At 36.0% G+C, this 13,962-nt stretch overlaps 1 protein-coding gene across 2 annotated transcripts in view; it reads right to left on the bottom strand.

Annotated features, from left to right (window-relative positions):
* Positions 1-5,645: 5,645 nt before the first annotated feature.
* LOC120629022 overlaps positions 5,646-13,962 on the bottom strand; it is a 168,532-nt gene continuing 160,215 nt past the window's right edge. The window contains exons 2-5 of one of the 2 annotated variants that reach the window (XR_005658978.1): positions 8,047-9,446; positions 7,527-7,647; positions 6,623-6,677; positions 5,646-6,481 (exon numbers count right to left, since the gene is read on the bottom strand). Coding sequence is in view for 1 of the 2 variants with exons in the window: in XM_039897749.1 (XP_039753683.1) it covers positions 6,430-6,481; positions 6,623-6,677; positions 8,047-9,418 (1,479 nt within the window). In the remaining variant the exon portion in view is untranslated. The remainder of the gene's footprint in view (positions 6,482-6,622; positions 6,678-7,526; positions 7,648-8,046; positions 9,447-13,962) is intronic. The other variant, XM_039897749.1, reaches the window with a different exon arrangement.

The raw sequence follows: 13,962 nt of genomic DNA, 5'->3' as shown, positions 1-13,962 counted from the left end.
TCCCGAGGGAGAAATTTTATACCCATTCAAGGCATTGTGGTAAATTTTAGGACGTCTATTCAGCCAAACGGATGAAAGGTTTACGTCGAAAACAAGCTATTTGCTTAATAAATCGGGCAATCTGGAGACGTTTTACAGTTCTGCAGTTTATATTTTTGATCATATGAAAATATGCTAAATCGATTTGACTCAACCAAATAATTTAATTAAATGTTTCTATACACTGGTTTATATTTTAGGTAATCAACAATAAGGTAATAGATTTGCTTTAGGGAGAAATAGCAAGCTAATATTTGAACGTAAATATATAGACTAGACGGACGACTGGCGCAGTGGGCAGCGATCCTGCTTTCTGAGTCCAAGGCTGTGGGTTCGATTCCCACATGTTTATTAGCCAACTCGCTCTTAAACCATCTCCTATGAAAGAGCAAACCTGTGTCCAGTAGTAGGATTTTAAAAAGCTGAGGGTGAATGAATGAATAATAAACTAGATGTTTACCTATGTGGTTCAAGTTAACTATGTGTAGAAAGAATTGGTAAAGCTGGTAGGAGTTAAATATGTAGATATAGAAGTATATTATAAATAATCGGTCTCTCGGCCAGCCCGAAAAATTAAACTATATGCTTGAAGTCGCAGTGGAGCTCAAAATAAAATCTTTCTAGATTTGCTGATCGACATGAGCTGGTTGAAACCTGAATGTACCATGGCTTCGGCATCAACCCATTACCGGTCCACTACAAAGCACGGGTTTCCTCGCACAATGAGAAGGGGTTAAGGGGTTAACACACCTTTGTGTATCCACACATATTTTGGTATTTATGTATCAACACTTTTTGCTCCCGTTCTCTTGCTGTAAGTCCTATCTACAAAGGTTGCCTGTAAGAGATTGCTTGCAGCAATAAGGTCGCCTTTGCATGTCTACTTTGTGTACTGTATACTCCTTACTGTTTCTTTTCCTGTATGTTATACGTGCAATAAAGTGTTTCTTCTTCTTCTTCGATAACATTATGTATTATATTATTATGTATTTATTATGAACTCGCAGGTTGCAGGTTGCGCCACGACGTTTTCCTTCACCATTGAAGCAAGTGATATTTTAGTTACTTAAAACGCACATAGAAAAATTTGAGGAGTGTGCTGGGATTTGAACTCGGCCCCCCGAAAGTTAAGTCGAGCTTCTACCCAATGCGCTATCACCGCTTCACACTTGCTTCGAGTGGATTTTGTTCAGTGTCAGTTCATGAAGTAATTCACCTACTCACATATACAAGAACATTTTTTAATACTATACAATACGATAAAATTGGTTTATTCTACCCTCAAGGAGATCTTTCAACAATAATAGTTTGGTAAGCCTGATAGGCGGATACTAACCATTCGGAAAAGAATTATGGCTCATCATTCTTACTCCTTCCTTTGATAGCATGAACCGGCTCCTTTAAATTGTCCGTCACGAACACTTGGCTTCCGTTTTATTTGATAAATGAATATTCAACTTTGCTCCTTTAGAGTCTAGTTGAGAAAAGCTTTTGTTATGAGTGGTTATAAAATATTGGACGTTTTGTTAAGTCTGAATTATAAATATTTGAAGTTTACCGATACATTATAACTTACTTTATTTTGATTGATTTAAAAAAAAAAGGAAGGGGTTCCAAGTTATACATTATTATATTGTTTATATATAACTTGGAATCACTTTTTTTTTTATCACGTCATAGATATTTGTGTGATTATAGTTAATCGATGGATAAAATCTCACGAGATAATTCCATTTCACTAATTTAATTTTTATCTTATTATTTTTAAGGTTTATTTTTTTCATCTTTTCATCAAGGTTAGTAAGACGACAGCCGACTCACCTGCTAGGGGTATTGCAGTACGGTATGTATGGTACTGCCAGTACGGTATGTATGGTACTGCCAGTACCATACATACCGTATGGTACTGGCAGTACCATAGCAGGGTGGATTTGCAAAATAAAAAGTAGGTTAAACTTTTTATTATTTTTTTATAGTTATAATTGACAGACCAAGCAATTGGCGCTTGACATAGAGTTAATTGTAAGAATGGAGAGTAACCTAGGATTCTTTTCTCACCTGGTGGTAAGTAATGATGCAGTCTAAAATGCTAGAGGGCTAACCTGTTAGGAAGTATGGTAGTCATACTTCTAATTGGTTTTTACGCGACATCGTACCGGAACACTAAATCGCTTAGCGGCACGTCTTTGCCGGTAGGGTGGAAACTAGCCACGGAATACAAACCTGACCAGTGAATATTCAGAAATTATAAATTCCAAATTGCCCCGGTCGGGAATCTAACCCAGGACTTCCTACTAAAATTCATAGCGCTTACCATTGCGCCAGGTCGTCAAACCTGCGTTAAATCCTACGGGATTTAAAAATAGCCGCAAACCGGACAAAAAAGCGGGCAACAGCTAGTAGTACATTAGTTAGTTTAGTCTTGTGTACAGATTAACTAAAAATAAATGAAACAATCTTATGACTTTTTAATGTTTATTTAATAAAAAATTCTTTTGACTTGAACACGATTACTAAATTACAGACAGTTAAAGAAATTGTGTAACATTGATTATTTACGTCGAATCAGTCGAGTAGCTTACAACAAACAATTATGAAATTATATTATCTCGCTGACATTTAGAAAAACGTTATGAATATTATTATTTACAGTGGAGGTGGAAAGTAGTAGAGAAGTAGGCAAAACCAAGTCCTAGCAATAGTTAAGTAAGTTTTAACTTAAATAGTTAAAAAACACTGCTTAGTTAAATAAACATTGCTTTATGAAAGCACTCATAAAATTGGGATCTACAATCAATCTTACCAAAATAAAGGATAATAAAAAACAATTTTCGCTCTTACTAACCAATATAGAGTTAATTCCCGAGAGATATTTTACTGGTTTATTTTTCCTTCAAAACTTGACTTTCATTCTACGTGGCGGAAACAAGGTATACTATAAAAGTATAAGTAGAGTACAGGTTATCACATATCAAAGTCGTTGTCATAGGGAATATGCATGTTTTTTTTATTTATTACCCAAAATATCAAACTGAAAAAGGCACTTTAAAGATTTTTTTACTTCCACTACACTTCAGGTAGTTGCTGGTAAGTGATTATGCAGTCTAAGATGGTAACAGGCTAGGTTATAGCAGTTTCCCTAATCGGTTTCTACGCAATACAGCACCGGAACGCTAAGTCGCCTAGCGTCTTTGTCGGTAGAAAATTCAAAAATTTTAATTCACAAAATACCCGGGATCGTACGAGAACCTCCCACTTCAAACAGCATCTCTCACCGCTGCGCGAGGGAGGTCATCAAAAAGAAAGAAATACACACACAAAATGTCATCCTAGCCGGTCCAGCCGAGTATGACGAGGTCGGTGACAGACACACTTGCTGAAGAATTATATTTATAAGTGGAGGGCTTAGAGACGCAATCGATGACACATTGTCATTTATTGTCGTAGGTCCTCACAATTTATTACTTGCTTAACAGGAAATCATAACCTTTAATATTAATCAAGACATAATTCTGGTGTAATAAAGTTAAATAAAAAAAATTACGCTCATTCGAGTCACATGCATATTCCTTAATGTTTTATTATATTTTGCATACTCAATGTATGGACAATTGAACGTCTACGCAGCGGGATCCAGTGCAAAAATAAACATACCTAATATTAAGACGACTTTTACAAAGCACACAAAGTTTCTCTGCGAACTTAATCTATTAAAAATTCATAATCCGACTACAGAACCCAAAATTTATAAGTTCAGGTTTAATTGAACATGTAGATAGTTAATGTAGGATAAGAATAAAATAAGTTAATCATACGATCTTTCGTAAACTAAAAGGGAGATTTTGCTTTCTACTTGTATTTGCCACGCTCTACTAAATCCTACCTTAATTTCAGAGTTTCATGTAAAATTACAAACATCCATTTAAACATACGGCAATAACAATCATTGTATTTGTTTATTTTTTCCTAACATGTAGCTAAATGAGTGTTTTAATGTGTTGGCTGAGGAAACATTGACGTATTTATAGATTCGTGGAACCCAATCGTGAGAAGGTTTATTTATGAGTTTCCACGATAATCAAATAACTATATAATTAACTAGAAACAAATGTACGAAATATATGCTGAAAATATATAGGGCCTATGAAGAATAAAGTATGATTTAGGTTTAATACTCGATAAAATACGTTGAAATGCTATCAATGAAATCAGGGACCAAAGTAAATAACATTAAAATTGCTCATCTCACGGACGAAGATGGAATTATTTAAGGGATCCTTTATGTAAATATCATAACGCCCTGCGGCAAAGATATTATTTCTACAAAGTGAAAGCCATTTGATGTCCCATTGTAGAGTAAACATTTAATTTAAATGATTTCTAGATTTGTAGGTACCTATGTCATTAAAAAAAGTTATACTCGAGTATATACGGTGTTTAGTATAGATGGATAAAGGCCTTCGCTCAACATCGTTCCAACTTACGTTCTACAACAAGACGGGCAACTTTTCGCCAACTAGTACTACAGTTCGGCAATAACTATCACTATACTGTATAAGTTGAGCTTTAGAGAGAAACGAGACGTCCGCGGAAGTTCTACCGATATGCTTATTTCCGCCGCGAATCGGCGTTGCTCCAGCCAGAGCAACATGGTGCCAATGTAAAAACAAGCACATGACGCTTACCACCCACGCTACAGAAAGTTCTGCTCCGTTTATAGGCAATGTTTTTCCACTAACCATCAGTTCGTTCATTATTACAAATCATTTACATACACATCACTCCTACCACAACAGCGCACGGCCAACTTTTTGCCGACGAGTGGTCAGCGGGCATGCAGGTGATTAGAAGTGTGCAAGTCCGACATTTTCAATCTTTTGTATCCGCTTATTTTCGACATAAAGCTTACTTTACCATGCTCTAATTTAAGTGGAGTTTTTGCCTTGTTGTCGCCTTGGCGTTGAGTCGATATGGTATGCGAAAGCCTTATTACATATTAAACAACCACAGAACTGATGTTTGGTGTATTGAATAAAAAAAAGCTCAGGCCCACGTTATTTACTTATAATTTTCTAAACCTTAGAATATCAAAGTAAGATAGAAATAGGCATTTAAAAAGTTTTTGTTTAAACTTGTAATTACTTTTTACAAAGTTTACACAAAGTGATTTATTGTAAACAGGTAAATCTATCCGTCGTGAATTCAATATAGTTTACGGAAATCCAATTTTACTGTACACATAAAATAATACTCTATTTGAAGGCCGGCAGTTACTGGGCAGATCGTTTTCACGAATTGTACACATCTGTAACCTACATAAATCGCATATAAATATTTTATCTAACACAATTGCAATACGTCATATTCAATGTTAATGTACAAGTTTTATACGACGTAAAATGAGTGCACCATGTTTATGTTTATATACAAAATTTACAATTATTACTAACAAATATTAACAATATTATTATTTTCACCAAAAATAACGGCAATATTATAAAAACAATACATAATAATATTATTATTTTATAGAAATGTGTGATATTGTGTAAAAATAAAACATTGGACCTTGATTTACAAATATTTTACGATGACTACAATTTCGAACGAATGGAAAATATTACTTAAATCTCAAAATTTTATATTTTACACACCAAATCAACTGACACTAACAATTGGTACTAAAAGCTTTGATAAATATAAAAAGCCATTTTCATGTATAAAATCGGATTAATCGTGTCAGCCTTTTTGTACCTAGAAACTACTAAAAATTGATAAGTAACAACAACGTAGTCATTATGTTTCTATGAAACTGTTGCCTTAACAATACAAAATATTAATTAGGCTTTCCTATCACTTCAACGTATACGCCTCTTTTAACATCAAGTAGTTATTTATTATATTTACACTGGCTTTCACAATTATCAATGTCAAGCCTAAAACAGTGTCTTTTAGACGCCCTTAGAGGTGAAAGCGACACCAATGTGGTACCCCCTGTATGTGACATTATATGGAATGTTGATATTAAAATTCCTTTCATACATGCACCAGTCCTAGTCGAAACATGTATTTTGATAAGGAATAAGTATGCAAGTTAGCTTTCAAATTTCTAATGCAATTGACATAAATAGCGATAAAAATTCTCTCCGTCCATGCGCATGCAGTATAGAATAGATAAGATAAGAACTCCGCGTTGGTTATAATCAGTGACGGCCTCGGTATTGCATTTAAATATGAAAAGACCTTAACTATAGTCGAGGTTAATCTAAGGTTAAAATGTAACAGTTGCATGCTTCAAGCAACTTTGACGATGTCTTTTATCGATGCCGCTTAGTACTGAATAGTCTTTCGGAGGAGTTGGAGGCGGGAATTGCGAGGGGGTTCGACCCCTCAGCTCTGTGCTAGGGAATCCAGCGGCACCACCAGTTTTCCGTTGGAGTAGCTGCAACAAAGGAAAAATTCTAAATTGAACGAACGCTTCGAATGCCTAAAGCACTTTTATGTTGCTCAATACCTTTTAATGATTGGGGGACTTTGTAAGCATGCATTATTTTCTTTTGATTTTAATCTGAATAATAATAACCTGTATGGTATTGTTGCCGTTCTGGATTTAGCTCTGCTTGGCCTACAGGCTTCATCTGAAACCAAGATATTTAATTTTAAGCGTGAAATCGTATGCTTTTTGTTTAATAATAATGTGTATATACTCGTATAAACATTTAATACGTATGCTACAGCGGAGTTTACTAGTAATAAGGACATCTATTCAAATACACCAAGTGATTTTCATGATAAATACGTTTACAACATATAATTCTGCCTTAGTAAAATACATAGAATTACTTACGACGTAACTTTACTCAATAAATGAAACTGTTTGACTTGTCAAAATAATTTTGGTACCGATTAAAAAATGGTTATCGAGAATACTATAAGCAAAATTTAAATCTCTTTCTTCTTAATTGTTTCCATTTTTGTACAAGTAGAAAAAAAAACCCTTCGCAAATGTCTAATCGAAAGTTCCGCCTGCTCGCAGTATCGGCAAAGCTTAATTAAGTGGAAGCGCATTCTATTGTCTCGGTTCTTGCGGAACAATACTTATCTTAAGTCAAAGTTAGCGAAAGTAATATCTGCGATACCTTAATGAGAGAACTTTGTATCGACTTTGTTAATCGTTTCTGAACCAGCCACATCGCTGCTCGGCACTGCCTTGCTTGAAAATTGATATGATGTTACATTTCCATAAAAAAATAAACAATATAGTAACAAAATTGAAATGTGCTTGTCAAATGAGAACATTGTGATGGTGAAAAGAAATTAAAAAAAAAATATATTGAAAAAATTAAATAACTATACGGAAAGTTCCTCCTAAGGGAAATGGTCTATTTAAGACTGGACGCGCTATTTGCCAATCTGGATTTTTGCCACTGATAAAGGTCATGTGAACAAATGAATTCATTTAGATGTTTAGTGTTTTGGTGCCTTACCATAAAAGCGGCTAACATCGTTGCGAGAGGCACGCATCGCATTTGACGGGTTCGGCACGCCTCTTGCCCTGAGAGCCCTGGGAGCCGGACTTACGCCGGAAAGTGTACCTAACGAGCAGACCTGCAATGAAATGCCGCACCGTTAACAAAACAATCGAAAACAACAAGCAGCGTCCATCTGAAAGCGCCCAGAGGCGGATGAAAGTGGACAAATAAAACAGGATGTCATGACTTGTACTGCTCGAATTAATTTGCGTTCTTGTAATGACGTAAAAATTAAATTTTGTTATCTTTGTGTTGCTTCGGCAAGTAGATATCAATTAATTTATTTGTGTTTTGAGCTAAATACAGAATGTTAAATTAGTCAACAATAAAATATTGGGTTTCTCTATAAAAAAAAGTGTAAAAAAAATTAAAGTAAAAAATAAAAATTAAATTTTTTGCAAATTAAAGATAAAAATGAGTGAAGTTTTGGTGCAATTTCCAGTTAGAGTTCGAAGACAAATAAATAATATCTCACCTGTTAATCCTGCCTTGTTTATACTGTTCGAGCTAGAAAAGCCCGATATTTTCTTCCAAGCCCTCTTGTTCCAGAAGCCGCTAGTTTTGGCATCTCCACAACTAGAACTCCTCGGTGACTGGCCGTCTTTGGGACAACGTAAATTACATTCTTCGGCGCCTAAGATACGTACACCTGCCCCCCGTGTTCCATACGCCACGGCAGGTAAATGAGGTACTGATCCAGTTGGTTTCCTTCGTAAACTACCTACATAGCTTGCTCCACTACTACTTCCACTAAAACCGCTATCCAAATCTGGAGGATTACAACTAGCTGGTGATAATAATTCATCCGTTGGACCTACCCTAAGTAATTCTTCTATATTATCTCTATCTTCCGCTCGTTCCGAATCAGGGGATTCACACTCTGGCATAAGCATCGCTTCGACACTTAGATTTAGTTCTCCCAGTATTCTCTTATGCCTCGACTCTACTCGACGAACCTCTTCTTCAACCACACTTCTGTCAAGTGAAACTAGCGATTGTCTCGGAACAAACCGATGTTTTGGGCACGTTCTAGAGCCGTCTGTTATTTCTTCGTAAATATTTTCTTCAGTACCATATCTTGTTACAAAATTATGGCGATTTGTTCGGTCTCGTGTTATCCCACCACGTCCCCGTTGACGGTTAGCTTTCCTTGACGAAGATGGCATTGATAAATGATGATCGTAGTAGGCGTATGAATAATCCACTGGTTCAAATCGTTCCATAGTAGCTGCTATATTACTACGGTTCCACGATTGTGGCGGGAGGTCCCTTGAAAGATTTACAGCCGCAAGTCTCGCAGGCAATATTTCATCAAGGTCGCGAGCGCATCGTTCATCTAGTGATTGAGCTCCGTCAACATCTTCTCGCCGATGTTTTCGATGTGGTCGACGAGTTGTTTGTGACCGTGGATGTCCTCTTTCACAGTCAGAATCATGGTCATGGTTGTATTCTGGTGTGTGACTACGATTGAAATCCGATCTATGCTTATTACAATCAATTGTGTGAAGAAAATTATGTCTTAAACTATAGCTGGAATTTCCCTCATAGTCTGATCGATCATAACACGGACTATCGTCTGCGTTGCTTGAATGGGCATGTGGACAGTCGGCAGCGATGCCGGATTCCGATGAAGGGTAATCGTGAACCTCGGCTGTGGTAAGTACTCGATCGTCTGGTCGAGCAGGCTCTGAAGTTGCATGACGATGATGGGGACGAGGTCGACCGGTTTCTCGGCAGCTTGCAAAAGCCCTCTGGAGCGAAGGTTGGTGCGGGTATCGTCCACAGCGGGAATCGAACACCGCCTCCCCAGACTCGTCGGGGCTCGGCGGCGCGCTGCGTGATTCCATGGCTCATCGTCCAATCGCCATATGGTTCCTGTGAGATAAGAGTTGTATTAAAATATTTGAAAAAAAAATATTAGTCTAAAATAAATATAAAAATATTGTTTTAATAAAAGCCCGAGAACTCGGGAATGGATGCCGGAGGGCAATGAATCCGAAATTACATGCTCTGTGATAAGGGTAGGGTAAGTGACGATCAACACAGCAACCGACGTCGATATATCATCATCAGTCGGCGGATAATAAATTCGGGCTTACACACCGTGTTTATTGTTGCATTTTGTATTTCTAACATATTTGCCACACGGCAATTTTCTATAACTATGAACATAAATACTTTTATGTTCAGAGTTATAGTAAATTCCTCGTTTTTGTGTTTTGATTTTGTAGTAACTTTTTAGGTTTTAAGTAATTAATTTACTTCTAACTAATCGGTCTTAACCGTACCTAAACTTTAAAAAACCAAACGATCAAAATTTATTGCAACGCTACGAGTATGTTTACAACTTTCTGAACTTAAAGTTGACCAATTCTATCTATATTTAGTATTTTAGGACGGCCATGCTTGAATAATTGTATTATATTATGCCTTACTCCTTACTCCGTGCATCTTTAAACTAAATTTACTTATAAAAAAAAAACCTTAACCACTTTTATTGTCGCATAAAAATGAAAAATGTATTCAAACGATGCAAAAACGTAATAAATCCATTTTTATCATAACAAAAATTCCACATCTGAATTTTATTGCGAACTCGCTTGAAGTTATTGCACGCATTCCAGACCAATTTATTACGATAACGATAATAAGTGTCCGTGAACTAGACAGTGTCGGGGGAGCCGGGGACTACCCTCCAGCCGTTGCCATGGTAACGTTCCCGCGGTTTATCGGCCCTCTTCCGCCCAATATTCCTTGCATCTAAATCATCATCAACGTTGGGAAGCGCCTCGTAAAGGGCCCGTTGACCGTCCGGCAACAATAATTTGTTATGCTATTGCACCGCGCCGAGATTTTCCGTCCCCGATTGCGTATTAAGACGTTCTTTGGCACATTTCTTATTCTTTATATGTTTGGGGGGAATTGCTAATGGCGGATTTCGGTTCATACCTTCATGTTTGTTTTTTCGTCCCCACGTTTCGAGACCGCAGCCAATTCCATTAATTTCTCTTTATGGAGGTTTCGTCTGCCGAAAAATGTTTTGGTTTAAATTGTATTGGCTGAAGTGCGATAAGGCTTAGAATATTTTTTTATATGAGATACAAAATGGGGCCAATTTAAATCACTTAAAGTTAAATTCAGAGCTATCGAGCAAAAGCTTATAACCGTTGATATTTACTTTTTAATTGGCAAACTATTAAGAGCATAAAATAAGTCACTGTGTATGAACCAGATCATTATTATTTAAAAAAAAAACATTGAAAAAACAAAATGACAGCGACTTATTAATGCTTTATTATGTCAAAAGAGGTGCTCTTTTGTAGGAGAGGAGGAGGCATACGAGATAACCAAGTATTGTTCAAATAATGGATAGAAGCAGGCGTTACCTTGCGGAAATCCATGCTATATTATAAATATTAAGCTTAATTTGCTATATGTTGACATTGCAATGAACAATTGTTAGTACTTAACAATCATTGTAAAGTCAACATCGACTGAGGATGCTCCGGTTTTGGAGCTAAACGTGCGTAGAGGGTACATTGCCGAAGATCTGTTTGGTGTGGAGTATAAGGATTAAAGAAATTATAAAATACACAATACAGATTTTGCTGCTTTTCGCAGAGTACTTACAGCAAATTACTCTTAATTTTCATAAGTATTGCTAACTTGATAGTATAATTCAACTGATGACAACAAGCGATCTCCGACCTATCGATAGGTATTTTCATGAAAGTTTCAAACAACTTATGAAGTATTTTATTAATGACCAAAATAATTTTAGTAAAAACCGCCAAAAAGTATGGGTATTAAATGAAATGGCTTTACCAGTAGAATACTACACTACATCAATATATTAAAGTCGGATTTTTAAATTTTTATATTATATAGTCAAACTGTTTAACAGACTTTTAGTTATTTTCATTAGGTTTAATAAAAACTGTTAAATATCATTAGGCTTTTCTGAAAGATATTAACATATATAAGAGAAGACTCGTGTGGACTGAGCACGACTTGGTCAAATTAAAATAATATGAAAACTTTATAGCTTATTTTTTAAGCTTTAAATCCTTGACAGTGTATTTTTAAACTTATTGCTTTTATAAATAACTTTTCTCTTCGTTCCGAGAAGAGGTGAATTTTAAGTTCCCCTTTTATTAAAAGGTATGCAAAAGAATACCTTGTTGCAAATGCTTAGTAGAATTTATCATGGGCATTATTCGAATCGTGATATCAGCACATTTACTCCCCCAACGCTCCCCTAACCTTACGTGTTAGGTGCGGGGGTAAAAAATCATGCAACATTGCCTTCGGTGGCATAATTGCAATCAATTCCGTGTTATTTAACATTTATTACGAAACTGAATTAGTTTTCTTTACAGTTTTTCAACTATCAATTCAACTAGCAACATACAATATAAGAGTGATTGTACATTTATTTCTAATGAACAGCCGATCTAGCAACTTCTGGATTAGTGGATAAAAACTATCAAAAACAAACACGTAACCGAAACTATTATACCTCGTTTGTTTAGTTGTTGAACACACAAAGTCTTAGGTTCAAAAAAAGGTTAGGGTTTTCTATAAATAAATCACAGTAGCCCGGTATTGGGAAAGCAGTTTTGTCCACTTCTGTGCCTCGGTCAGCACGGTCCCGTTTACTATCCCTGATATAGCTGATAATAATTTTTAAACCTACCCATATCGAAGCTGCTTGGAAAGTCTAATCTCCAATCTCCTCATTCCAATGAGGCAAGGGGACGGTGCCCAGTAGCATAACAATAAAAAGGTGTATACCTGTCATTGTTTTACACCAGAAATTATAGACTTCAAATAATTTAAAAAAATATTTTATACGATGGTAACTGTTTTACGACTCTGAGAGATCAACTATAACACTCCAAACATAAAAACAAAAGAAAAATGTTGAAATCTGAAATTTAACAGACAACAAGCGTGAAAAAATATATACGTCGATATGAAAATCTCCTCCTTTATTTGAAGAGTCACGAACCAATATAAAATTAATTAGCCTCGGATAATTACTGCAGTAATTTGTGACTCATGTTTTAACACCATCAGAGCGGGACAATTTCTCGCTATTGTAATAATACATCCATCCATCACGCAGCGATAAGATAATAAGTGTTTTTTCTATGCACCCCTCGTTGTTTGTGCGTAGAAATAATAGTTTTTTGTGGTAGACACATGTGTACGAGTTTTTCTATGGAATTTAATATTTTGTAGAACGCGATCATGCGCGGCTTTATTATGTTAGCGTTCCACTGTTATGTGTGTTATTTATAAGATTCTTCATCATCGCCATCATGGATGTTTATTCTGTACGTGCAGGGATGCCATTGATGCAAAATATTGTGTCCAAAGGTTGTAATTCGGGGCACACGACTCTGAGGAATGATGAACGTTTATATGTCAGAAAACGATAACGTACCGTTGGTGGGCATACCACTATGTAGAGGCAATCGCAGCGTGATGAGACGCGACGCTAAGCGATTTAGCTTTCTGCTACGATGTCGCGTAGAAAATGATTAGAGGTACGAAGTAACATATAAATGCCATACCTCTAACAGGTTAGCCCGCTACCATCTTAGACCGCAACGTCACTTACCAGCGGATAAATTGTAGTCAAGGGCTTACTTGTAGAGGAAAAAAAAATAACAAAATCTTAATATCGGCTGTTCACAATGTTAGAAAAGAATAGCATTATTTTTAAACCGGACAATGTAGATTAGTTTAGTGATTTATTAACTACAGAATTTGCATTAATATATTTTCCTATGATAAAATAGTATTAAAGGTAATTTAAATTGTTCCTATTGCTTATAGTGGAACCAAAGAACGGTTTAAAATTAAACTTATTTTTATTGACGACGTCTACGACCAATCCTTAATCGCTTTAAACGTGGTTTTACGAAAGGTTTATTAACTGTAGCCTTAGTACAAGATTTGTTCGCTCATTTGAAAATCGAAAAAGACAACCGAGGAGTCGTTTTCGAGTAATAAACTCTGATCGTCAAAGTAAAATGGGCCTAATGTCGCTTAAAGTAGATTCGCAGATCCTGTATTTCTGATTTCTGTTTTACAGACGTTCCATCAAAAGCCCGAGCATTGGATTGCAGGCAAATTTAAGCTTTAACTCAAGATCTATTTTACTCCGATGTTGAAGTATTTCAATACTCGAAAACGAAAGTCGATTGCAAGCGAGCAAATCTCATACTAAGGCTACTGAGCTAATAAACTATTGACAAATGATACGAAGAAACGTTTTACTGCTAAGCTATTTAGGGATGCCCAGCAGAAAACCATTAAGTGCCGTTTGAGATGTTGCAGTTACTGCTCCAAGAATAGTAAAACGTGCGAAAATATAAACGCA

Source organism: Pararge aegeria, chromosome 13 (genome assembly GCF_905163445.1).
Source record: "Pararge aegeria chromosome 13, ilParAegt1.1, whole genome shotgun sequence".
NCBI classification, from domain to species: domain Eukaryota; kingdom Metazoa; phylum Arthropoda; class Insecta; order Lepidoptera; family Nymphalidae; genus Pararge; species Pararge aegeria.
The sequence above is the reverse complement of the archived record's forward strand: the minus strand, read 5'-3'. Positions and strand labels throughout refer to the sequence as shown.